Below are 27,371 nucleotides of genomic sequence, written 5' to 3' on the forward strand. Positions count from 1 at the left end.
CTCTGTAAGTGGTTCATGAATAGAGGGTGCAAAGAGAGCAATCGCCAGCCTTATCTATAAATGTGTGATATGTAGGAAACTACATGGCAGGGTATTATTATTGGAAGAGAGTACAAGTGTAAACAGACACAATCTGGCCATGGTGGCACAGAGAACATTTGAGTACTCTTCAAAGCAAACAGAACTTAAATATGCTAGGATGGTTTAGTAAGGACAGGTGACATCCCACCAACCCACCTCAGACTTGTTTCCTGATGTCAAACGTAGCATTGGGTACACAGGAACTGGTGGGGAGTAGTCAGTGGTGGAACTTCAACATAAAAGATTAAGGGACTATTGTGAAGTGTAAGCCTTTATTTTGTTACCTATAATCAGGAAGTTATGCAATTCATGAAGGAACTTTTTCACTTTTTCCCCCTTTGTCGTACATTTTTTAGGTTTGGGCAATCTATAGCCATCCTTCTTCAGTTCTGTATCGACTGTAGGAACATTGATGTCTTCTGTAATATAAATAGCACAAGGACGCCCTCTACTTGGCACTTGACAGGGATGCAGTTTCACAAATATGCTGTAAATTCCAACAATATGATCATGAAGGTGTATTTTCTTTTGTATAATTATTTTGAGCATGAAATACAGCTATGTTGTATTTCACACTGGACTTTTGCATCAGATATGAATAATTGATCTAGAGTATTATAATTCCACGATGATACCAGCTGTCCGCACTTTTCTTCTCCCTATCCCTCTTTTCTTTCCCATATACCCTAACATTCTCTTTCCATTTCCATTTGGTATCTTTTTTTTCCTGCCCATTTTTGCCAGGTTTATCTCCATTCATTGTGCTTGTTTATTTTTTCACCTTCACATGTACCCTTACCCCTCTGCCCCCATCTGTATTTGCCATATTTTAACCTGTTCCTCCCTCTCCCCTCTCTGCAGTTCATGGTTTGAGCTCCATTCCTCTGCAGCAGCAGCAGCCTCACCTGTCCTCCTCCACCAGAAGGGAAGGCGTGGTTACCTTGCACTCCCACAGACCTCTGGAGCGAACACGCTCAGAGCCTCCGCCCTACAGTCACTCACCCCTTACTCTGCATGCCAGCGGTCACTCACACATCCAGCACCAGCTGACCCTGCAATACCACAAGAGCGGGCTGGAGAGGTTCAAGCAGAATGCACACCTGTGCAAGGTAAGAGGGCAGCAGGCGTGGACACAAGCATGTTGTATACAAATGAACAAACTAATATTGACAGTGGTAGAAATTGTTCAGGTTTATTCTGTAGTGTCTTTGTTTGGACTTGGATTCCCCTTCATTTTCTTTTTTACATACATCCTTTGTGATTATCAGTTGTATACAAATGCTTGTTAAAGACAGCATAAGCAACCAGGAACAAAGAGTATGATTTTCCTAAAAAAAACAACAACGTATGGACTCATACAAAAGTAATCCCTCTCAACCATCGCTTATGACCCACTAGAAGTTTAGGCGATGTCTGTACCTGAGACCCTGCACTGTGCCTGTATTTTCCATTTTATTTTGCCGCGTTGTCAACCTATATAAAAACGTAGTTACCAGGTGCCAGATCGCAAGCACGCATCAAAAACAAAACTAAGAAAATGGCGGACACAGCTCCAAAAAATGCAAATAAAGCTAAGAAAAACTGCAATCAGACAAGGCTTGCTCTAAAACAAGTGTGAATCTGGATTGGGCTTTCACCAACTAATCCTACTCATTGTGCATTTAGGACTTGGTAACCCTGTAAAACCTATACCTTATATTAGCTGACAAGCAAGTCCAGTAAAGGCCTTGTCTGACACAGATCCCGTCGGAGGACATGGACCTGGAGGAGAATGGATCAGAATCAGGTTCGGGGCCTGGGTCCGTGTGCGATTCAGAATCAGGCTCTATGTGTGAGGATGGTTACCGCAGGAGACAGAGCACTGCCAGCACAGACTCAGTTTATGGCACAGAGTCCACTACCTCCTCACGGGACAGCTTGATCGAGCCCTCACATTCACTTAGTCAGGTACTGATATACACTCATATCTGCACACACATGCAGAGTTTCCATGGGGATAATGTATTACTTTTCCTTAAAAGAAAAGCTTTAAACATTTTGGACATCAGAGGGTGCTGTAGCTTTATTTATACAGAATGAAAAGAGGGAGGGCTACAGTATTGTGGAAGCATGCTTGGCAATGATGTATTTTCTTTATCAGTTGCTTATTCTAGACAAGCAGTATTAAATTGACCAAATAATGAGTAATTGCAAAGTACTGGAGATAGGCATTTGACTTATGAGTGTGTGGACGTTTGCTCCAGTTAGTCTTTGCCATGTTTTGCTGCTGTTAACTGCTCCTTCATTCCCTGTTCTTCTTTTCATCCACTGTCCTGGGAACCACAGAGGCAGGTGAACCTTAGATCAGGTCTCCAGCTGGACCCCCTTGCTGTGCCTGCCCTAATTTGGCCTCATCAGCCTCTGGTTCGGACCCAGTCTTCCCCAGCCTCCACTTCCCTGCCTCCTCCTCCACATCCACCCACAACCATACCTTCCCTGTCACTCTCCAGCTCCGCAGCAGATGTCAAGCTACGCTTCACCACAGGTGAGGGTTGCGTTTTTGATCAGGAAAATGTGAAAAGAAGCCATTAATTACAATTCATGTACAATTGGATGATAAAATAGGAAGGGAGGAAGGGAAACAAAGTTTTAGATGTATGTTTGCATGTGTGTGTGTGTGTATCTAGGACTGGTTTATGATGCTCAGATGCAGAAGCACCAGTGTACCTGTGGGGACAACAGCCGCCACCCTGAGCATGCTGGGAGGGTCCAGAGCATCTGGTCCAGACTGCATGAAAGAGGTCTCAGGAGCCAGTGTGAGGTATGACACACACACGCACTACACATACCCATATCCATATCCTCTTAGAGTCAGAGTTATATGCAGTTGTGTCTCTTTTTTTGTCTGTGTATGTGTGTGTGTGTGTGTGTGTGTATGCAGCGTATCCGCAGCAGGAAGGCCACTCTAGAAGAGCTGCAGTCAGTCCATTCAGAGAAACATGTGCTTCTGTTCGGAACAAACCCACTCAACCGCCTCAAGCTAGACAATCGCAAGCTGGCTGGTAATATCGATAACAATAATGAAAAAAAATCACAATTAAACTGAAATTATGATAATAATAATATTAACATCCATGATAATTGAATGACAGAAATAATCTTCTTCAGGAATCTTATCTCAACGGATTTTTGTGATGTTACCATGTGGAGGAGTTGGGGTTAGTGCCACACACACACACACACACACACACGCACACACACACACACACACACATACACACGTGCTTGCACATTGTAGACCCCTTTAAAGCACAAGTCATGTGGGAATCTTTCCACTTATCTAATTGCATACAGCAAACATTACATGGTTGATTATGCCTCATTACACAATTAAAGTAATAATACTACAAATTGCTAATGCTATTGTTTTTGGCTAAGACAACTTTGAAACCCAATCAGAATTCAAAGGCTGTACAAAGGTGATATGTGGAGGAGAAAGAGAGAGGAGGAAGGGAAGCAGGAAGGAACACATAGAGTCTGTTGCTTGGAGGGGTGCGTGCCACTAAAACTGGATTTTATTCATATCGAATGGATGTGGGAAAACAGGGAATGAAAAACAAGATCAATTGTGATGGTAGGAGGAAATATCAATGGACCATGAGAGAAGGAACAATGAAGAGGATATAAAAGGACCAAAAGATGTTTTGACTTCTGATGTAGCAAAACACAGATGAAAATGTGCATGAGAAACTGTTGTGAAATAAGAAGAGAGGAGGCAGATAAGAGAGTAGGAGAGGAGAGGAGGTAGGAAAAGAAGAAGGGGGCTGGGTGTTAGTTGATAAGGCGACTGATCTGCCTGGATTTCCGGACCTTGGCTGCTCTGGTGAAGAGGGGTGATTGGAACAAGATGGCAAAGTCTGTGATAAAAGAAATTCCTCTGATTTCATTGTTCCACCGCAGCACACCAACAATGTGAGTTTTCAAACATGGAGTAATGTTGAAACACAAGACGGGGTTTATAGAAAGAATAGCTGCAACAAAGAGAAAGTGGATGTAAAAAAAAATAAGTCTCTCAGCAATTGTTGTGTATCCACAGAAGTTAAGTTTTTTTTTTCAATAAACTATAAAAATAATTATTCATGTCATTTATTATTTCAAAATAAAGGAAGTGCTGTCAAAAGTGAACTTCAGTTAGTTTGATCATCATTGACAAAACTGTCAATAGTCACCTCCTCCTTGACGAACACCAGCTGGATTAAATGAAATGTGATAAACCTGCTGACTGTCGATTTCCAGTAAGACCATAAGATAAACTTCTGCAAACTGGTCTGACTAGATCTCAGTAAATCAGAAACTAGTTGTTAAAAAAATAAGATTTTTGATTAGACTAATTTGACGGTGGCTGACTTTTGAACTTTTGTGTCTCATCATTTTTCTACTGACAGGTAGACATTGATACCATCTGGAATGAACTTCACACGTCAGTAGCTTCCCGTATTGCTGCAGGATGTGTCACAGACCTGGCACTGAAGGTGGCACAAGGAGAGCTGAAGGTGTGTCTTTGTTACCAATTTCCCTCATCAGCAAGTCCTATGTGTTTTCTCAGGAATTTCAGAGCTGCTGTGTAACAGGTTGGGAAACAAACAACCATTATAAATAGTACAGTATAGCTTTAGTAAATCCTCTACTGTAGATAGCTGCTGTCTGCAATGAACAGAGCTTAAAGATATGAACTGTGATGGTTGCCCCCTGAAAGCAGAAAGGTGTTAGTTTTCGCTTTCTTCTCACAGAATGGCTTTGCAGTGGTGAGGCCTCCTGGACACCATGCAAACCACTCCTCCCCTCTGTAAGTACAGCAGCACACACACACACACACACAGACACACACACACACACACACACACACACACACAGGAGGTCTCTACAAAGTGTTTCAAAGGATTTATTACAGATCAGCTACACTTCTGAGCGAGAGAGAGAGAGAGAGACTATGTCTCTCTATCTTAATGTGTGTGTGTGTGTGTGTGTGTGTGTGTGTGTGTGTGTGTGTGTGTGTGTGTGTGTGTGTGTGTGTGTGTGATGTGTGCTACCTGACTGATGCCCGAGGCATTCTACCTCCTCCACTCAGTTTCTTTTAAACTTTCAAGACACAGAGCAAAGCCCCTCAAAAGAAACTGTGCATGTGTGTGAGTGCACAGGATGTGTATGTATTCGTGTGCATGGCTGTGTGTCATTCTTTGATAGGAGGCATTAGCCAAGTAACCACATTCAGCTGGGACTGTGTGTGTGCTCAGCAGTGCTTGTCACTGGTTATTTATGGGATGATCATGACTTTTCTTGATGAGTAGATTTGCACAGCATATATGATATACCTTCCACACACACACACACACACACACACACACACACACACACACAAAGGCACTCACAGTTTACGACCCATGCTGACACTGCCGCTTCCAACATTCCTCCATTGTTTTTTCAAACATCAACACCTTTTTTGCATATCTTTACTGTAGACAGTAATGGTTAAAGGAACTGATGCGCCAAGTTGTGAGTTAATTTCTCTGAAATCATCTCACACGTATTGCCAGCAATTCACGCTGTTATCATTTGGAATGTTGATTCAATTTTATGATAAGCTTGGTTTTCTGTTTGTCACAAAATGTGTGGGTTCTGCATTTCTCAGGGGTACAAGATTTTAGACTCAGCATAATATATCAGCATGATATGAAAAGCCATTATTGTTTGTCAGCAGTGGAATGTGAAATACAAAACAACTTGAAATGAAACACCCTTGTTTCTCCAATATTTGCAGTAAATGTTTGCCTGGCAGGAGTTTCTCTCTATGACTTGCACATTAGAGTCAGCACTGTGATTGTCACAACCTGCACTGAATAGCCACCACATGATGCCACATAACTGGAGACGAGGTTCCTAAGGTCCATATGGTGATTCTGTGATATTAATTTGCTGAAGATGTCCTGATTAAAACATGTGGCCGCCTCTCTTCATGTCTGTTCCTCCACAGGGGCTTCTGCTTCTTCAACTCTGTGGCCATCGCTGCCAAGCAGCTTCAACACAAACACAACGTCAGCAAGATCCTCATCGTGGACTGGGTGAGGATCCACCGCATGACCAGCATCTCTGGTCCCCACATGGACAGGAGATGAAAACATGTGCACAGGCACACAAATGTACCGCGGACACACACAAGGTCCCGGAAGCAGAGCAGCCCTCTACAGTAGCGCTTCTATTTATCATTTATTTAATTAAGGCACTGTTATCTCTGGTCTCCATGTGAGATCTGAACTGCCAAGCACTGTATGCTTACAGTAGCCATAGAGTCACACACAGTTTTATGCACACACATTCACAAACACACACACATGTGCAGATATTGATCTGCAGCAAGGTGGTCGTCTGTTCACCATGTGTGTATATAAGCCTGTACCATGTCTTTACACACACCATGCTCTCTGACATATTACTGCGTCAAACATTAATTACTACCTGCTTCATCAGAAAGCTTGAAGATTTGGAACACATATGCCATTGACAGGGAAAAGCCTTGAAAGTTTTACAGTCCCTGCTAGTTTGTACTTCGTAACGAGAGAAAAGGCAATGAAGTTCTCTTTTGTGATTGTTTGGATGGTTTTGAACAAATATGTGAATCCATCATGGTTTTAATTACGTGTACATTTGTGATTTGGTCCACGGCAACTTCCTAACCTGTCATCCAATCATTGTCCAGGATGTTCACCATGGAAACGGCACCCAGGAAGCCTTCTACAATGACCCGAGCGTGTTGTACGTCTCTCTGCATCGCTATGATGATGGCAACTTCTTTCCTGGTAGTGGACATCCCAGTGAGGTCGGTCACCTTTCCAGGCAGTGATGTGTTTTTCTGCTTTGTTTCTGTTGTCATAGTAATGTCTGATTGTTTGTGAGTGTTTATGTGTACCTAGATTATCCTTAACAAAAGAACAACACACGAGGAACATTTATACTTACAACACAGGTTCTCTTTGTAGAGTAGATGATTTGAGGAGATTATTGTACTTTAATTCCTAAGAACACATAATTCATCATAATACCACCCATGTGAGGAGAGATATGTGGGCAGAGAAATATTTGGTAATTATGTGATTTCAGTGGCACATTAGGGAGCTCAAGAGCCTTGTGTTTAGTATATACTTGTCAAAACAAGAACAATGATTGTAACAATACATCCCTTAATAATATACATGGTTTAAAGCCTATAAGAGAGTATCTGTAATATGTTTAAATAGCTCATATTAGCTTGTTTAATTTGTCCACTGTCAACTTTTTGACTTGTTCAACATGAAATTTCCAAATGCTGCAATTATGGTTATCCAGTGAACTCGCCGTGAGCCCATCATCATTTTATTTTGTGTATCTGCTGTAGGTTTCTTTCCCTAGTTCTAGTTTATTGAAGACACTTCAGGGCTTTGAATGTAAGAACTTCACAACAGGATGTGTACAGTCGAATTGCATGCCTATGTTTGCATACAGGAAATTGAGATGCTTATGAATTCTGCATGCGGTCTTACCAGAAACCAAGTGTGATGACTATCCCCAGTCAGATGAACTGACCCCAACCCACGGTGGCATTCACAACCCATTCAATCCCCCACATCCCCTCCTCTTACTCTCCCATCCTCTCCCACAATAATGAGGATAAAATAGTCAATGTTTTCCCATAAAATCCCCCGATGAGGGACGGTACATAAAACGCTCTGCTGGCTTGGATGTGGCTTTGCCTTAAGTGGCCCCTCAACCTCTGTTGAGCTGTGTGGTAAACCTCTGGAGTCTTGCTGTCCCCCGTGTAGGTATATAACACACCATGGGGTAAGGGTGTGATGTCATAGCCATAACAGAGAGTGCCGAGTACCACACAGAAAACCAGCGACGGCCTAATCCAGTCCAGCAACCCTTGAAACATGAAAGAGAGAAAAAGGACAGAGAGGAGTGCAAGAGACTTGGAGCAATAGCAGGAATTGTGTGTGTGTGTGTGTGTGTGTGTGTGTGTGTGTGTGTGTGTGTGTGTGTGTGTGTGTGTATATGCAGCTATGTGTGTGTTTCTGCGCGTGCATGTGGGTACATTACCAGTTGGCAAAGGACAGGAGGCCTCATGTGTTTTTAGTTTTCACTGTGAACATCCCGTCCACTGAGAGAAGAATGGAGACAGACGCTCTGCGATGCTCATCAGCATTCTTTTTAAACATCCTCTCACACCCATACACACACATTTATACACACGCACACACACATTTATACACACACACACACACATTTATACACACACACAAAGGAAATTACCACGCCTTGTTGCCAAGAGTATGTCAATCACCCTCTTCATTCTGCCCTCAAACTGACACATTGACTGATAGTGAAGGGCTTTGAGAACAGCTAAATGGCTGCTAGCAAGACTACAAAGAGAAATGCAGGAATCTTTAAACTTTCTTTCCAAGACCCGGGCCTCAGTTCACTCTTTGCCCCAAATATGTGAGGTCAACTCTGCCTGGCATTTTGGAAGCACACGTCAATCTTAATACAGAAAATATAATATCCACTAAAATCATTTACAGTACGCCATAAAATATAAATGAGTTGTGTAGAGTAGTTTACTTTGTTTTATTTGACATGTCATATATACAAACCTACTAAATGTATCCAGAAAACAGAATACAGAGTCATTACAGTTATATACAAGTAATATATTTTCAATATATAAATGAAACATTTTACGAGATCATGCAGCAATTTCCAAATGTGAACTATTTCCCAGTATAGCTATAACTTAAAGCTTGGGAATCATAAACGGGTGTAGCTCTGTTGTGGCTCGGTTGATTTATAAGGTCATTTGACAAATTGTATCAAAATCAAAATGGAGCGGCAGGGGTGTCGAATTAATAGCCATCCGTCCCTCATTTGGGAATCATAATCACTCCCTGGTGTTGCCTTAAACAGACTTAGTCACTTTTCCTCGATTGGTGCAATGCAATGTTTTGGAACAGGCGTGCTTATTTCATGAACATTTGACACAAATCTGTCATCGTCTCGCAGTTTCTCAACTTTCACTGGGACTCATTAACTTTCTTGACATTCACAGAGACTCTTTCTGTTTCTTAGTCTCACTCTCTCTCCCCTCTCTCTCTCCCTCCATCCAGGTGGGTGCAGGTGCAGGCGAGGGCTTCAATGTTAATGTAGGATGGACAGGTGGTTTGAACCCTCCCATGGGTGATGCAGAGTACCTGGCTGCATTCAGGTAAAGAATGACCTCAACCTGTCTCTATTAGCCACAATATATATTCTTTCCCTACTGTAGTACTCTGCGATTTATAATCTAAAATGAAAGGTCTGTACTAGTGTTTCTGCATGTTCAAGCCCATTTGCTACAAATTAGATATACTTGCATGCATTACTGACTGTCAGTCATTTACATAAAGCATAACATAGGCCGTCACAAGTTTCAGTTTGTAACACTGCTGTGGTGAGTTACATCACCTCAGGCATGCTATCAATGAAGTACCATGATGTTAGTAAGCCAATAAAAACACCAGATACAAAATGACAGAATGTCAAGAAAAGCATATTATAATCATGAGGAACAGAATGTTTTTTGTTTATTTTTCACACAAATTAGTGTGTGTGCCAGGAGGGCAAACAAAAACTCAATATTTCCTCATCCTCGTTGAAGCCCACTGGAATGCAACACCCATAAGACATGCTGTTGAGTGTATCTTTATGGGATTATACTTTAATGTTGGATCTCGTTCACTACGATGGATTACCTGTAGTATCTCAAGCAGGTTTGATATCTGATTCCTGATATCCTCAGAAAAATAGTTGTCAGTAATCAATGTGTACACACTTTGTATGATGATATGGTTTTTGCAGTGATATAAGCCACAACTTTCCTTTGATTGTTGAGCTGAAAACAAAGCCGTACACACTCGTGTTTGTGAAACTAACCTGTTCTCTCCCCTCAATTTTCATTTCATTCAAGCTATTTTTTCCTGAATGAATATACTTTTGTCCTGTTCTACACTATAACAAATTCTGTCAGCAACACTGGCTTGCCACCAGATGATTAAACATTATGTGAGCTCTATACGGTTCTGTATGCAGCAGACACAGTGGGTGGGCCCTTCGTCAAAGGAAAGATGCTAATGAGCTAAGCCATACTGGTAAAAATCCATAGAGGCAATAAGCAAGCTCGGAAACACTAAGTCCAGTGTTTACTGGAGCTCTGGATGCTAATTAAGAAACAACTGGTCTCTTCCTGAGCAGGCGTCTGGTTTTGGTATTTTTCATCCAGTTAGGGAAATGGCAAGTGTTTTCATGTGTAAAACTTCCTCAGTTAACCACACTGTAGTACTGTACCGTGTTGTGTGTTACCCAGAGAAACTTTGCCCTGTATCAAAGCTCTGTGGAGAAGGAGTGTCCTGGTGGTCCAGTGGTTTGAGGCACATACCATATAGCTGTGATGTCCGGGTTGCATATCCATCCAAAGACTTTTGTCACGTGCCCTCAAAGGGAACAAACCCATATTTACTGCCAGTGTCAACTATCTAATTAGGGCAACAAATTCCACAATAATAGTAAATATGTCATTTGGACTTGGAAAGCTGCAACAAGATAGTCAAGTTTTTTAAGAAGCAAAATACATGAAACAGAACAGTGGATTTTCAGTGGAATTTGTTTGCCACCATTCTGTGGATTAACTGGTGCAAATAAATGTATAACTCGCTATGCAGACAAAATGTAATGCACCATGAATTCATTTTTATGCAATTAAGTATCCAGTCTCCCATTTTATAATTCAATTTGAATACATGATTTAGATGAGGGGATGTTCCAGATTCTGTGTGTTTTTCTTCAGGATGGAACAGAAAACTAGCGATTGTTGATGATGTGTGTCTCTGTTTTCGGGCGTGTGTTAGTGACGGGGGATATTGTGGTCGCAAGTGGTGGTGGGACTCTAGTACAATCAAGAGAAAGCTCAGCTGTGTTGAGATTAAGTGTCATGGCATCGTGTGAGTGTATGTGTGGAGGATTACTAAGGCTGGTCAGAATTTAAGGTCAGTTCACCGGTAGCACAACACACATGTAACGTCCAGTTTTAAAGGAAAAGCATCGGTATGTCTATATTTTGGCCTGTGCATAGCATGTATGTGTGCATGCACATATTACATGTGCATTTCTAGGTGGCTACTGACGAATGACAAACTATGAAAGAGAGGAGAGCAGAAGAGAAGAAGTGGGGGGTGCATTGTTAGAGAATCCAAAGGCGGCGTAATTAGGCCCAATGGATCCCAGATGGCTGGCTGTCAGTGACGTGAGAAGAGGGACGAGCTCCTAATAGGAACCAGACGCACACAAACGCCTTTGAACTGCCGCTGAGAGAGGGAGAGAGCGAGAGAGAGAGAATCAAACGCGGCATGGGCCGTACGGTCTTGCTAAATAACTGGCAGCGGGAGACGAGAGGAAGTAAGGAGGAGAGCGTAGAGGCGAGGAAAGTGGTCTCCCCTGAGTAGAGCATACAGTATGTGGGCGTCTCAGTCCAGATATGTCAAGAGTCTCATTTTTACATGCTTGTGTCACTCGCAAAGATAGAAACTTTTTGCTTTGTTTGCCACCTGCCTAAATTTGCTTTGCTTCAGATTTTTTTTTTAAATCTTTATATATCTGGTAAAGGTTTGCAGAGCGCTCATGCTTCTTTTTTTCTTCAGCGCTCTGCTTCACATTTAAACAGTTGCACACATTCACACCTGGGAGCTACCCCACCTTCTAGTGTTGGCCACTTACCAGGAGTGGATCAAGAACAGAGATCAAGCGCTTGGAACATGGCCTTTGATAATTTATCTTTCATCAATTTCAAATGGATGGAGTTTACAATGAAGTAAATGTTTGCAGTTAATGATCCAGGAAAAAAAGTGTTCCAGTCGCAAATCACTCACCTTAGCTATGAAGTGATTTCAGTATTTATGTTGTTGTTTTTTTTACTTTACAGGCAACTTAATATACAGTTTATTACAAAAACTAATCGTATTCATTCTATTATGATGTTAAATCAATCCCTCAATGACTTCCTCTCTTACATTAATATATAGTATACACTGTTCCAAGTATTTTTTCACAAACTATAAACACCTGTTGAAAATATGATTTCTTAAATGTACTATCTAATTCAGCTAGGCCACAGGGCTTGAACGGATGTAACATAAGATACAACATTTGGTTACAGCGTGTTGTTTCCTCTCTTCCTCCTCAGAGCCGTGGTGATGCCCATTGCCCACGAGTTTTCCCCTGATGTGGTGCTCGTGTCCGCTGGCTTTGATGCTGTCGAAGGACATTTGTCGTCACTGGGAGGCTACAAGGTCACAGCCAAGTGTAAGCCTCAATCAGCCCCACATTCACATTCTCATTAACATACTCTTGCTAACATCAAACGAAGTTTGGTCTGAACTCCATCGTACACACTTATAACATAGACTGTGTATAAGAACTTGATGTTGTCACTACTGGTTTGTGGACTGCCGTTAGGAAGTTCAACATTTTGGCCATCGCCATCTTGGCTTTTTGCAAGCAGAAGTGAGGTGGAGCTAAGTACAACTGAACCAGGCGACAACAAAGGTTACAATTTACTTTCATGAACTGAAAACTGTGAAAGGGTGAAAGTTGTATGATGAAAACACGGACAACTCCCAGACAAACTCCCGACCTGTCAATCACAAGGTAGCCACAACCAGACATTAGCATCAGGTGAGAAGCACTACGTAATGCAGGAGTTTTGAAAAAAAAAACTTCCTGAGTGCAAATTCTGAGAGGTTTGTTTGTGCACTCTTTTGAGAAAATCAGGATTTTTTTTTTATAAAAATGTTGATTTGTAAATGATGAGCACTCATCTGAACAGAAGGAAATGGCATCTATGAGGCAGAGAGCACTGCTCTGAACTAATGTGGGTGACACCAAGTTTGTTAAAAGCAATTTTGTGAGTTCGAGGCTGGCTTGAGAAATTACACAAACTTTCACCAACACTGAAGGAATCCTTTAATCTCGTTAATCAATATCTGGGGACAACTCCTTGACCAGTCATTATCTAATTCAACCTATCTATGTGCTTGTTTGTGTGATCTTCTCTACCAGGTTTTGGTTTCCTGACCCGTCAGCTGATGTCACTGGCAGGGGGTCGAGTGGTAATGGCTCTGGAGGGGGGACATGACCTCAAGGCCATCTGTGATGCCTCTGAAGCCTGCGTAAGCGCCTTGCTGGGCATGGAGGTGAGATGTGTGCGTGTGCAGTACATGTGTTTGTGTTTCTGTAGAGATATACAGTATGTTCCATCCTCTAACCCAGGGGTCGGGAACCTTTTTGCCTGGGAGAGCCATAAAGGCCAAATATTTCGAAATATATTTCATTGAGAGCCATATAGTATTTTTAACGTATAATAAATTAAATATGTATTACTTTTAATGCGACTTCTGGTGCTTCATGGTTTTGCTGATGGCCTTGTAGTCTGGTTCATACGTGGTGAGGTTGAGCTTCATGCAGGCGTTGAGGCTTCCATCAGTTAAACGTGAGCGTAGGTTGGTCTTAATGTTCCTCATATGCGAGAATGACTGCTCACATGCATATGTAGAGCCAAACATGGTCAATACGGCAATACTCACACGCTGCATTGTGTGGTATGTCACAGGAAGCTCGTTCCAAGTTTTAAGAATCAGCTGGTCTTCAGGTTGAAGATTTTGTCCCGGCGTTTATGTCCTTAATTTGTGTTTCCTCGACTTGATTTGCCATCATGATGCTACGATCGTGCACAGTTCTTGCTGACAGGGGCATGTCTTTTATTTGTTTGATTATCTTGTCTTTATTTGGGAAGTCATCAAACAGTTCATTGGCCACATCAAGCGTGAATGTTTTGGCATACTCGCCATCTGTGAATGGCTTTCCATTCCTTACTATTGCCAAAGCACCCGCAAAGCTAGCGGAATTCCCGTCACCTTGCCTGGTCCACACACGTAGTTGCTGCTGACTCGTCTGCACTCTCCGCTGTAGCTCCTCGCATGCCCTTTTCCTGCTGTCCCCCGCTGGATATTTCGATGCAAATGAAGCATGGTGCGTATCGAAGTGGCGCTTTATATTTGACCGTTTCATCGATGCAATTTTATCATTGCATATTAGACATACCGCAGATCCTGCTCTGTCCACAAATGCAAATTCCTCTGTCCACGCAGCCTGGAATGCACGGTAATCATCGTCTTTTTTTCTTTTCGCCATCTTTTCCGTTACAAGGGTTGAAGCGGATAAACAAGTTGGCTATCTGATAAAATAGATTTCTTCACCTTTACAATGACCCAGACATGCTCGCGAGCCATTGGTTCCCTACCCGACCCACGGGTGACCCGTGACCCGTGAAATTTATCTTCAAAACTAATTTCTGTTTACTTTAAAATGACACAGTATTATTAAGAAATATCACAAGTATTTTAAAATCAGTTCCAAACAGATTTTTTTTTTTCAACTCAAAATTGTCTGGGAGCCATATGCCGTCACCGAAGAGCCATATATGGCTCGCGAGCCATAGGTTCCCGACCGCTGCTCTAACCACTTCATTTGTTGTGTCCCAGGTGGAGCCTCTGTCCCAGTCCGTGTTGGACCAGAAGCCTTGTGAAAATGCTGTCCAGTCATTACAGAAAGTCGTCCAGGTCCAAGGTGAGAACTGACACTTGAACTTAGTGCATTAACAAAGAAATCAGCCACATGTTAACACACACATTGGACTATAGGCCAATAGAGCAAAACAATGACAATTGTATTAAAAACATTTTTAACAAATGTGTCCATAGTCTTGCATGTTTCCAGTTTTGCAAAACCTGCCGCTCACCTGCTGCTCAGCATTGGAACCGACCCACTACCAGCAAATTGTCTCTAAATCAATTCCAGACCTGAACCGACCTGACGCGTTAATACTGCAAGACTCACAACCTGACCAGTAGGCTAATCAAATACGCTCTGAGCTGGCTGCTGGGCAGTATATGCAAAAACTGTAGGGGTGCATAACAAGTAACTACATACATGTAAAAATGAAAATATATATATACAGTATATAGATAATTAAAAACATGTAACATCTGCAGATTGCGCAAGCAGAAATGCCCTACACGTTTTCAGTAAATTATTTTCACTTGCTTTTGCGCCTGAGCAGACCAACTCGATGGCACAGACACACACTGACACCTCTCCAGAAAAAAAAACATGCGTGATGTTATGCACAGTATGGACACCTTCATCAATTATTCAAATCTTCTGACAGGACTCTGGGATTTAACTTAAAATGGACTTTGTCTGCTGCGAGCTGTTACTACACTATTGACAACATAGTTATGATTATTATATTCTATATCTGCTAATAGATCACCAAAATGTTACACACTGGCCCTTTAAGGACATAAATTCGTTTTCTCAGTTTGGAGGAGGAGGAACAGAACAGCGGAGTTCAGAAATTATTATTTTGTCAATATTAACTGTACAGTTGAAGAATTACTGCAGCAGCACCATTACGGGCTACACCAGCTGCGTGGTCACTGTCAGTGGCGTTTTCTGTGTTGCTCCTCACCTTTCAATATTCAAACATGAAAATACTCTAAATAAAATAGATAAATATAAAAGAATTTGCTAATTTTGAGACCCTATAAAATCTGATATTGATATCTTCAGGGGGGTCCATGGCATTAATTAGGGGATCATTGACCTCCCATATTTCGCTCGCTGGTGCTGATCCGTTATTCTACTAGTAGTTCTACTAGTTTTGAAAGTATTGGAAACATGACATTACATTACATGACAGTCATTTAGCAAACGCTTTTATCCAAAGCGACTTACAATTCAGTATCTATCTACACACCGTAGACGCAGCTACGGGAGCAATTTTGGGGTTGTGTCTTGCTCAAGGAAACACTTTCCAGCCTTCCTCTAAAGTTGTTGCCATCTTTCTTTATCTAACCTGCACAAATTCTCCTTCACTCTCACCTCCATTTTCTGTCTCAGTTGCCTTTAATTTCTCATTGACCCTCTCCAAAGTCAGTCATAACCTGCTCCGGTTTACAAGCCACATGTCACATACACTTTTGAGATGTCACAATAAATGTGAGATGTAAATATATTTTTACCAACTGATTTGAATTGAATAAACAGACTTCCAATACACATCAACAAGAAAAGTGATTTGTATTGGCCAACTTGTTAATGCTGAATTACATGCGTTAAGTTGAAGAAGAGATCAAAGAAATACACATGTTATTGTTGCACACAATAATAGACATACCGCCATGTTCAGTGCCTTATACATGGGAAGATTTCAGGTGAAGTCAATTTTTATAATATAGCCCCAAATGGCAAAGAGCTCAATATGAGCAATAGAAGAGGCGTGGTAAAATTACAAATTACAGGGATTTTACAGGAAACATTTCAGGATATTCAAAGAAACTTTTGTTTTGGAAATAAAAACGTTCTGCTTTGCAACTTTGTTGCTGCTGCTATCATTTTCTTTTACATTACAAACATTTTAATTTTGAAATATTGAAAACATTTTCTAGTTTTATGATCCATCAGTTCCATCAGTTACAATTAACAGAAAAATAATTCAGTTTATATTTCTACAAGCTGTTTTCTTTTTATCTTTTTTCATTCCCATGCTGTAAAACTGTGGTCTCTTTTTTTCTCCACTTAGCACTCTCTTTATCTCCTCATCCCTCCTGCTCTCTGGCCACCTCTCCTCCTTTACATCCCTGTCTCCCATCCCTCCCTGCAGCCGTCCCACACACAGACAGACACACACACACACGCACGGCCGCCCTGGCTCCAATTATCTTCAAACACTTCTCTGGCACACGACCTTCGCAACATCCCCTCCTGATTGCACACAAATGTTATCCCAACCAAATTAGATTAATTAAAAATATTTGCAAAGCCACAAGAATGTTAAGCCTATAATTTAGGCCCAGGGTGAAATATATGTGAGTTGCATGCACGACCAGAACACACATATGCTCCTAGACGAACACATTTGCAAACACTGATTGATTTTACTTCCACTATGTGTCACAGGACTCAAGTCCGGAGACCCTGAGAGAACAGATTGAATTGGAGTTTACATTTCTGAAATTATCAACATGGATATTTAGACCACGGGCTGTTTATATGACAGCCAATGCTTATATTCAGATCAAACAGCTACAAATGGCAGATCAAACACCAAGTACTGCTTTTAAATAATGCAGTGCAGGCACTTCACCTCAAGGAACTATGAATGAAAACAACACCAGAATACCAAGAACTGAGGTCATTAATCTTTCCCTCTTTTTCTTCCCTTCATCATCTCCCTCTTTTTCATCTTCTTGCATCCTGCAGGTGAGTACTGGCAGAGTGTGAAAGATTCGGCTGCCACAGTGGATCTCTCCTACCTGCAGGCGCAGAGACGGCGGCTGAGACGAGACTCGGACAGCGAGGCCGTCAGTGCCATCGCCTCGCTGTCAATGTGAGCTATTGCCTCTGACAAGTAGGGACGATGTCTTATTTAATATATTCTGCTTTAGCAAGGATACACAACTTAATGTATCATAAAATCGTTCTATTTCTCTCGTTTATTAAGGAAACAGCCAGAAAAACTGACAGAGAAAAGAGATTCTCTCTGAGGAAAGAGTCTCCTGACAGCTGCCTTTAACCAAGTCTCGATGGAAACAAGCACACACACACACACACACACACACACACACACACACACACACACAGCTATGCATTTGGACCATCACTGGAAGCAGATGTCCTCCTCAGTTCAACCACTGTATTCATCGCCTCATGAAAACTCCTAAGCCTGCAAAACTACTGGTTGCAGTCTGACCACTCTGATTCAAACACACACTGAGCGACAACATTCACCTGGGCAAAATTCACACTCTTATGACGCCTCTACATGCTTTTCCTGAAGGGGACATCTGTCATTGAAGTGAGAAATAGTTGAAAGGAAAGACAACCAGAGCCCGATTATTGAAGCATCTTCATTCTCCTGTAGCAATGGGAGCTGATAACATGACGTAGCAGGAACACACACTTGACAAAGCACAGCTCTGTGACTTCAAACATTCATCTTGTAAATTACTTCCACAACACCTGCAAGAGACCTCGCAGAAAGTTGTCACCTTGAAGGCAGGGTCAAAGGTCTCCTGGCATTACAATCACTCAGAGCGGAAGGAGTCCCTACAGGACGACTCCCTACAATGACATCATCCCACTATGATGATGTAATTTGTCTGAATGTGACAAAGATCCAATGAAGGAACAGATCAGGGGCTTCTGATCGTTTTGCACTGCACCGTTCTGTAATGTGAACTGGACGAGATAGAGGAGACGCAGCCACATCGGCCATGTTGACAATCAAACACCCTGTTTGTTCATGTTTTTAGATTATTTGAAAACATATTTTGTTGTTGTTTAAGAATCCAGTAAGAGTGAAGCTACAGTAAAGTCTGAGATGCATATGTTTCATATCTTTTTGTAAGTCCACATATTGTCTTAGATAGTCTTTTTCTGTTCTTGCAGCAAGACTCTAGATGGCTGCAGTTACTGTGTGTGCTCCCCTGCAGATAAAAGAAGACGCTACAGTCTTTGATGAAGTGCGTCTTAAAAGCGTAGACATACTGTAGTTTTTATCGGTGGCAATAGTCACAAAACCTCTCTTCATTGGAGTATCAATATCAGGGGAGAAAGACATTATTTACACATCAGCAAAGACACAAATCACCCATGATTCCTCAGTGCAGCGTGACCACTCAGAAATGATTGTATATGTGACAATGCAAATCACACTTTGGATGAGACCCAATCCAAAGACTTAATGACAACCCCACACTCAAAGTGCACTTATATTGGCCTCAGGATGGCAGGATCAGAATGACTTGGGTCTTAAAATCTGAACTTTGATCATGTTTGTTAAGTGGACCAGTGTTTCTACCTGTGGATTTACATTCCTGATGTACTTGTAATTTCTTTTAAACTTGTATTTCTTTCATGATGAGGACAAACTGATGTGTCCTTTCTCTGTCGCTGACGTAGCAACGTTCTGTTTACTGTCGGCAGCGGGGATGTTTTGCTCTCCGGACCAAACAACGACATTTTAGCAGTAGGATGGATAATACTGAGATAGTTGAATATCCACACTGTGCAATTGGACACAGGTTAAGCGCAACCAAAGTTTATGAGAACAATGTGCCATTCCTGGACTGGCATGGCTTAAAGAACTTCAAAGACTTTCAAGAGTTTGTGAATGTTTCTTTTTTTCTATCCAAACTTTGAACAGCACCAAAAGCACAGGACGGATATATAAACAAATTCATTTCTCAAGAAAAAAATTATTTATACATTCAGATTCTGTGTCTTTGAAGTGCTCTTTGCATGTCTAACAGAATTATGATGGTGCTATGGATTATAGATTTTTAAGTGCAGTACGTTTTCTTTTCTTTCTTTCTTTCTTTCTTTATGTTGCATTGTGTACGCAACACGAAAGCTGTCAAATATTTGTAATGAAAATGTGAAAACAAATGACGGTGAGTCTCGCCTCCATATCATGTAGGACAGTGTGAGTGCAGCTTTAGTCTTATGAGAACATTTGGGACACATCTGTCTTATCTTTTGTCTTAATTCATGCAAATTACTTATTTTTGTATTTGATCTAAAAAAAAATGAACCCTGTGCGTACGTAGAGACCAAATTGTCAGCCTGTGTGCCTTAAAGTATCATGCTGACCAGCCTGTGTAAAGGTTGCCTTAACAAACTGGATTTAAACTGCAGGCAAAGTTTTCTCTTAACTGATTTTCTGACTTGTTGTACAGTGTACATAGTTACTTTGTTTTGTTTTTTGTCGCTTTTTGTCTTTATTACTATTTTTGTTCCCCCCAAAAAATCCTTAATAAAGGTAAATTAAATACATTTGAATGAGATCATTTTTGTATTTCTTATGGCATGCACATTTTAACTTTGTTAATCTTGCACCATTTAATTTTAGCAAATTCACCACAGCTTCCGCTCATATCTGAATTACTACTGAATGCTGACACGTAATGCGTTAGTCCTTAAAATATAACACTCATATACAGCATCAAGAAAAGTTTTATTGTCCACAGGAGCTGACACAATAAAGAGTATCAAAAGCAAATGCAAAACAATACAAAAGAAATATGATCAAACAGTAATTAGACTACTTGTGGGATCAAATTAATCCTCTATCAGGGCTGGAATCACTTCATCATCACTTTTTTACAAGAAACTTTCTGCTTTTCTTTTACATTTTTTGCATTATTCAGTGAAAACGCTCACAGCAAGTTTGCAAAGATTTCGTAAAGCGGCAGGAAAAAACATACATCGATCAGATTGTCTTGTATTTTAAAATACAACTCTCTGCGACACTCACTAATAACAGAAAAGCTGAAGTGAAAAAGACAAATGGAATAGTGGCTGAACTGTAATCAGTGGTTTAAGACGTTTTCCCATGGGCATTTTTCATTAAAGCCAAGTGTAATGCATGAGCAGAGTTAAAGTAATACAGTGTGCATACACCAAATTCACAAACAGATACACTTTAAAAACCTCCCAAAACACAGAAAGCAATCCAGCTTACTACAGCACAACAAAGTAGAAGATCTGCATCAGATTCCTCGTGCTCCTCTTTTTCCCACAAGACGGGGCTTTGAGAGCCAGAGCGATTAGCTTATTAGCATTTTAGCTGTAAACATTCATTGGCTGTGACCGCCCTTTAACCATCACTGTGCCATTATCATTAGTCATCTTAATGTCTGTCTGGCAGTGAGTCATCCGATGCGTTGAGTCAAATGGATGATGGTTATCACGGTGTTACCCACAAGGCACTCGAACCAGCAGCCATTTTGTTTCATTGTCAATGCAGGCCAGCTGTTTGTATTTTCCCTTGTTTTCATCATTAAAAATGTTCAGCGCTTGACTGTCATGTCTCCTCACCGGTGTTTCAGAAACACAGAACTGTTGGAGTCAAGCTGCAAAAATACATCTCATGAGTCAAGCCCGTGTCCAGAGAAAGAGAAAAAAAAGTTTTTTGAGAGATTAAAAAATGGGGGATTATCTGGTTAGGCAGGAACACATTTCTTCTTTGAGTGTAGAGAATTTTCCATTCGTCGGTTTTCTGCAGAGATGAGAAACACAGCGATGAGCATTAACGTTAAACATTATATTAGTGTGACACTTTGAAGGTAAGAAGACATTGAATACTTGTGATTCATTCTGAAGCATATTTTCTGCCAACAAAAACTCCACTGAAAGTCTTTGAGATGTGTGTTGAGGTTATAAAATGTGTGTACAAACAAACAAACACTTCTGTTTAGTGGAAAGCGGAAAAATCCCTACAGCTCCTTTAACTTCTCCTCTCGTGTTTTAACAAGCAAACATTTCTTCTGGAGCATTCTCAGTTCACCCTAATTACAGTGTGCCTTCCCATGCTTCAAGAAAGACACACAGAGAGAAGAAGAAGTCAGTAAGAAAGAGTTAGATGTATGTTTGTGGGTATCAGGTCGTCACATGACTTTCATTATGCCATAAATGTGTGAATGTGTAAATTGACAGACAAAAGCTTTTCTTTGGCATCTTCTAATCTGCTCTTCTCATTTGCTTTTCTTTTTGTTTACAGAAACGTTACTTTTAAAACTCACATTTATCCATCTGGTTTTTACAACATTTAAAGTTAATTTTTCATGAAATTAAACCCTACGTTTAATTTATTTTTTCTCCAGCCATTAAATTGATGTACATTCAGTAAGTACCTCTCTTTGTTGTTTTAATTGTTGGTGGGGGAGTGCTACTCTTTCACTGGATTTATATTGCCTAAGCATTAGAAATTCACAGGAAGCAATTGTTAAAGGAAAACAATTTAAAGATGCTGCTGATATTTTGCATTTTGAGGCGCATTTTTCTTTAATTATTGAAACTTTTAATTTAAATTGCACATAACTTTTTCTGTTTCTGTGAATTGTGCATGTAAATGTTTGACATCTCATGATGCATTTTGGACCCAAATTATTTGCCGTTATTGTTGCCTACGTGTCAAACCAGAAGTCATTCCTCTATGGCTTTCTATCCCTGCTGCTGTCTGAGTAGACCAACACACATACAAATGCTCTAGCACATATGCCTGTAGCAGTCAAATACACAATCACTAATATGCGCACAAACACACACACACACACACACACAACCCTCCCACCTGCGCTCAGCTCACAGTTTGGCTTTCTAAAAATAAAGATGACTATCAGAAGCCGCAACTTCTGGATGAGACTTTTAAAACGCAGATGAACCGCAGAGGACTATACATCTGGTCCCAGATCAGTCCGAAGTGAAAGCCAGAGTTTTAATATGCACAGCAGAGCATCCAACAGCTGGTCAGTCCAAACTATATAACACACACACTCACAGACGCAACAGAGCCAGTGGTTCCGGCAGAGGAAAGAGCAGTGACAGGCATTTTGATTATAGTATAAACAGAAGGGAGAGTATTGTTTTTTGTAACTCAAACAGAACAATCCTCTCATTCTGAAAGACTCATCCTGAGCCAGACACCCACGAGTTCTAAAATCATGCTCATCAAAATATACATAACTCTCCCCGTGTGTTTATGCTCTTGTGTGTGTGTGTGTGTGTGTGTGTGTGTGTGTGTGTGTGTGTGTGTGTGTGTGTGTGTGTGTGTGTGTGTGTGTGTGTGTGTGCGTGTGTTTATGCTATACTCTCAAGGAAAATATAAAGGTTCTCCTACAGTGAAAGTACAAAATATTTAGGATACGTTTTGTGTACAGATGGTGTAAACCAAGGTCAAACAAATAAAGGAAAAGTTATTTTCTTAGTAAAAAACTATGTTGGGTGGACAAAATTACAGAAACATCTTTATCAATTACCTGCAATCTAATACACTGACATAAATTATGGCTTCCAATAACTTCACATGGAACATTATACACTTTGATATACTGTCAAGTGTTCCAATTTTTGGACATTCTGCTGGTATTCACATAATGGAGTGACATTGATATAAATGTCATTTAACTCATGTATGCACAATTTAATTTAAATTACACCAAACATACACAGACACACGCATACGTGGATGCACAATCTGTCTTTGATGTTGCTCGGACTCTTTTCTAACCTCATAATCATTCCTAAACTTAGACATTCAGGTCAGTTTCAGGCCTTTTTCAGACTTTTCGTGGCAGCCCCTGCAGAGCTGATGATAACAGGCAGAGCAGGCAAAGTGGTGGGTCATAACTACCGCACTGCGTTCAAGGACACACCGCTACCACGTGCAGGGGCCTTGGCATTCCATCCACAGCGCTGAGTGGAGCCCTCAACGTCTGCTGTTGAGGCCACTGGAGGTTTAATAATAAGCAGAGTGGAACACCTGCAGTGTGCACATGGCCGGCGGCTACATGTGTGTGCGTGTGTGTGTGTGTGTGTGTGTGTGTGTGTGTGTGTGTGTGTGTGTGTGTGTGTGTGTGTCTGGACATTGTAATATATGTTGTATGTGTAGTAGTACTTGCAGTAGTATTTGTGATTCATTGATTCCTGCACATTGAATTACATGTAACTGTATTAACTATATCTGTTAAAAGTCAAGTGTTTACTATAACCTAAAATCTAGCTGATGAAAAAGTATGTAGATGTTGCTCCTTGTCTTATCTTGTATGTTGTCATTTTATTTTGAAGGACTTCCTGAATGCCTTATTTCCAAAATTTAAACTGTAAGTCTTTTAAAACTAAAACCCAGAGAGGGGAGAGATAAAATCCACAAAACAACATCTGCAAGTGTATTCCTGTTTACTAATCTGCGGATGTGTTCACATAAACACACAGAGACGCACACTCACATTGCACAGGTAATTAAAGCTCACTACAAACACACATACAAACACACACCATTACACGTGTACATGCGCTGACACACATGCCCGTGTGCCTGACCCTAACCCTGGTACACACACCTTCCTAATACTTCACAACTGTTTCCAATCTAAAGGTTCCTGCTTGTCTGGGCCCCGGCGGGGCCTGATTGCACGATACAAGATCCCGAGGAGAGAGGGCAAGGCTGCAGGGGAGAGAGAGAGAGAGAGAGAGAGAGAGAGAGAGAGAGAGAGAGAGAGAGAGAGAGAGAGAGAGAGAGAGAGAGAGAGAGAGGGAAAGAGAGAGAGAGAGAGTGAGAGTGAGAGAGAGAGAGATGTGCCTCCACTTATTTCTCCCCACTCTCCCTTTCTTTCCCTCCTTTCATGCTGTACCTGTGCCGGAATCTGGTGTCTGTTAAAATGGTTGAAAAAAACCAGACCCTGTGTGAAGTCGATCCTACAGATTCTGGAGGAAAACATTTGTCTTAAATACATCAGAGGTCTGTCAAACACTGGAGCGTTTAGATTACGATGATGATAATGTGCTGTTAGTTCAGTTTAGTCAATAAAGTGAAACAACCAAAGTGCTTAAAATGATTTCTTTGAAATGTTGATGTTTTACCTAACTTAGTGTATTGTGATTGTGCTGTTTGAATGTTATTTAGTGTGGCATTGACTTCAAGAGGTTTGTTTATATGCTGGATATTTTTAGAGTGGATTTGTAGACATTTCTTTTATTTCTTTTTACAAACATGTTGATACTTTGTTATCTGATTTTAAATTATTATCTACATTATATCTCATTTTTTACCTTTGTTTTATATTATTTCTTAATGACTTTTATTTAACATGAAATATCTCTTGACACTGACATGTGTTTTGCAACAGTTGCACCCACAATGGCAGAATATTTTGCACAAACCAACACAGAACAAACACTTGAAAACAATTTGATGACTTTATTATCTGAGCTACGTAACATTTATTAACGTTTGTTTCATGTAACAACACACAACTAAATATTAGCCAATAATTTACAGCATATTGCATTTTACAAAATCTGTAAAAAAAAAATAAAATAATAATAAATAAATAAGTTATTGCAGTTTGAATGATTTTTTTAAACAACTGAAGATAATGGATTCAGTCAAAGTTTGAACCAAACATATAGATCAAAACATCAGAATTAGAAACATAATTTGTAAAATAATATAACTGACATGCCCTTCATCCAAATGTAATTTTATAAATTGGAGAACAATTTTTGCATATTTGCATAAAAGAATAAACTGTTAATTTTGTATTTATACACCTGAACGCAAAGATAAACAGACTTCATAGCTGTAAATATCAAAACTAATAAGCGGTCCGACTGTATGTAAAAAGAGGCATTTTAACAGCTGTTATATAATTATATTGAGATTTTATTATTCATTTATAAATAAATGTGCTTGTAAAACAACTTTGCGTCACGTTCTTTAGTCTGAATACATCTGTTTTTGAGCTATTTCTTAATGTTTTCTTATAAAATAAAAGCTTAGAACAGTTTTATTTTTTATTTGAACAGGATATTTGAAGCCAGGAATGATATTTTTATTCCTGTCTGTGCATTTTGTTAGTGAAGTGCATTGGAGGTATTTATTTGTTGAGCGGAAAGTCAACAAATAATGTACTCCTATGACTATTTCGAACATGGAAAGAAAAACCAAATCACGTGTGCTGATGACATGGTGTGTGTACACGTGCATGTTTGTGTATGATTTCTGCATGTGTTCATGCTGTCTGTGAGTGTGTTTTTGTATATTTTGTCCATACCTGAGGGGCTGCAGTGGAGCGTCTTGTTGCACTGGACTAAACTTTAGGACAGACAGGGGAGAGCAGTGAAGGTGGAAACAATGCTGGAGAACAGGTTTTAGTTGCAAAGATCCAACTCTGGATGTTAATACTGGTGTAGAGATGAGGTGAACCATTATGGAGCACAAAGATGGAGCAGGAATGTAGGCAAAGGTTTGAGATGAAAAGGTTAAGATCAGACCAAAAGGGGAAGAATTCAGAGGTTCAGAGGTCATGAAATGGATGCAAACACAGACACAGGCGGTGGGGTGGAGATGTGGACACGAGAGGGTTTAGGAGAGAAGTTCGATGGGATCCTAGTGGCTGGTGGACATTGCCCAGGCACCCTCCATCCTCCAGACGGAGAAGGCGTAGCTCAGTCTTTCGTGGGCCAGGTAGTTGCAGCTGGCCAGCTTGGCGTCCATCTCGTCGCTCTGCAGCACCTGGTAGAGGAAGTCAATGTAGCGTGAGGCCAGCTTCAGGATCTGGATCTTGCTCAGCTTGTCCGAAGGTAGCGTGGGGATGATTTTGCGTAGAGAGGAGAAGGCGTCGTTCAGGGACTGAGTGCGTTGACGCTCCCGCACGTTGGCGATGACACGCTGAGAGTGGAGGTCCTCGAAGGGCTGGTCCAGCCTGGGGCCCAGCGACGTGGGGGCCAACGATACGACTGTCGAAGGGCTTTTCTTCACCTTCTTTGGACCAGATGGCACCAGGCTATTGGGGCTGCCGGTGCTGCTCTCCTCTGCCTGACCCAGGCTGTCCTTCTTGGGATAAGGGGAACGTTTCCGAATCCCTGCTTGGGAGGTCTTCTTCGACCCTCTTTCTAGTTCCTCTTCGCTGGCCCCCAGACCTCCTTCGGGGGAGTTGGTGCAGGACACCTCTTCTCTCATTGTACTGTCCACCAACAACCTTTCAGCCTCCACTGCAAAGACGAGACGCTGTGATGCTCTTTTTCAAGCAACAACAAACCCGAACTTGACAAGCTTGAGTAACAAAAGTCTTCTCTCTCGTCAAAGAAAGTTACGGCTTCAGAAACTCCATCGGCTTGGACGTCGCTCTGGCTGTCCTGTTTCCTGGTTACCTTGTTAAATTTCTAACTTTTACATTCCCCTCTCAACCTGGCAGACAGAACAACAACAAACCATCTGACAGGCAGGTTCCACCTCCGCCTCTTTTATACCCAAATGCTAACTCAAGGCCTGCGGGCAGTTCTCTTTGGCTAAGCGGACTTCCAGAGGGCGTGGTTCGGCCTGAGCCAGGCAGAGAAGCAGGAAGTGTGCGTTTGCTGGGCGGGCAATAGAGGAAGGGGGTAAGTGGACCTCTGAGCCAATAAGAAGTGCTGTGTCTAATGTTGCAGGGACGTCTGAGACTTTATGGGTTCCAGATTTGGGGCTGGAGCGTCAGTCGGCATGCACCCCAGTGTCTGCATTCTCGTTCATCAACTCACTATTAGTACAGGAATAAACCTAAACCTTTTATTTCTCACTGTCATCGGTGTAA

General features: G+C 41.1%; 2 protein-coding genes across 6 annotated transcripts in view; one reads left to right on the plus strand and one right to left on the minus strand.

Annotated features, from left to right (window-relative positions):
* Nucleotides 1–20,073, plus strand: part of LOC137879495 (histone deacetylase 7-like) — a 44,583-nt gene extending 24,510 nt beyond the window's left edge. For 2 of the 5 annotated variants that reach the window (XM_068720248.1, XM_068720249.1), the window contains exons 10-24: nucleotides 943–1,190; nucleotides 1,822–2,028; nucleotides 2,407–2,605; nucleotides 2,748–2,881; nucleotides 3,002–3,122; nucleotides 3,229–3,278; nucleotides 4,506–4,613; nucleotides 4,851–4,906; nucleotides 6,092–6,179; nucleotides 6,815–6,934; nucleotides 9,255–9,352; nucleotides 12,362–12,480; nucleotides 13,237–13,370; nucleotides 14,718–14,802; nucleotides 16,820–17,481. In XM_068720248.1, the coding sequence (XP_068576349.1) occupies nucleotides 943–1,190; nucleotides 1,822–2,028; nucleotides 2,407–2,605; nucleotides 2,748–2,881; nucleotides 3,002–3,122; nucleotides 3,229–3,278; nucleotides 4,506–4,613; nucleotides 4,851–4,906; nucleotides 6,092–6,179; nucleotides 6,815–6,934; nucleotides 9,255–9,352; nucleotides 12,362–12,480; nucleotides 13,237–13,370; nucleotides 14,718–14,802; nucleotides 16,820–17,082 (2,030 nt within the window). In that variant the 3' untranslated portion in view covers nucleotides 17,083–17,481. The other 3 variants (XM_068720251.1, XM_068720250.1, XM_068720252.1) reach the window with 3 other exon arrangements.
* Nucleotides 20,074–20,270: 197 nt separating this feature from the next.
* LOC137879513 (twist-related protein 2-like) lies at nucleotides 20,271–26,920 on the minus strand. The gene is made up of 2 exons (XM_068720277.1): nucleotides 25,854–26,920; nucleotides 20,271–21,298 (listed from the first exon to the last, which is right to left on the minus strand). The coding sequence occupies exon 1, from the start codon at nucleotides 26,759–26,761 to the stop codon at nucleotides 26,189–26,191; it is 573 nt and encodes a 190-aa protein (XP_068576378.1). The 5' UTR covers nucleotides 26,762–26,920; the 3' UTR covers nucleotides 20,271–21,298; nucleotides 25,854–26,188.
* Nucleotides 26,921–27,371: the final 451 nt, after the last annotated feature.

Source organism: Cebidichthys violaceus, unplaced genomic scaffold (assembly GCF_023349555.1).
Source record: "Cebidichthys violaceus isolate CVI_PGR_0920_01 unplaced genomic scaffold, fCebVio1.0.p SCAF_25, whole genome shotgun sequence".
Taxonomy (NCBI): Eukaryota; Metazoa; Chordata; class Actinopteri; order Perciformes; family Stichaeidae; genus Cebidichthys; species Cebidichthys violaceus.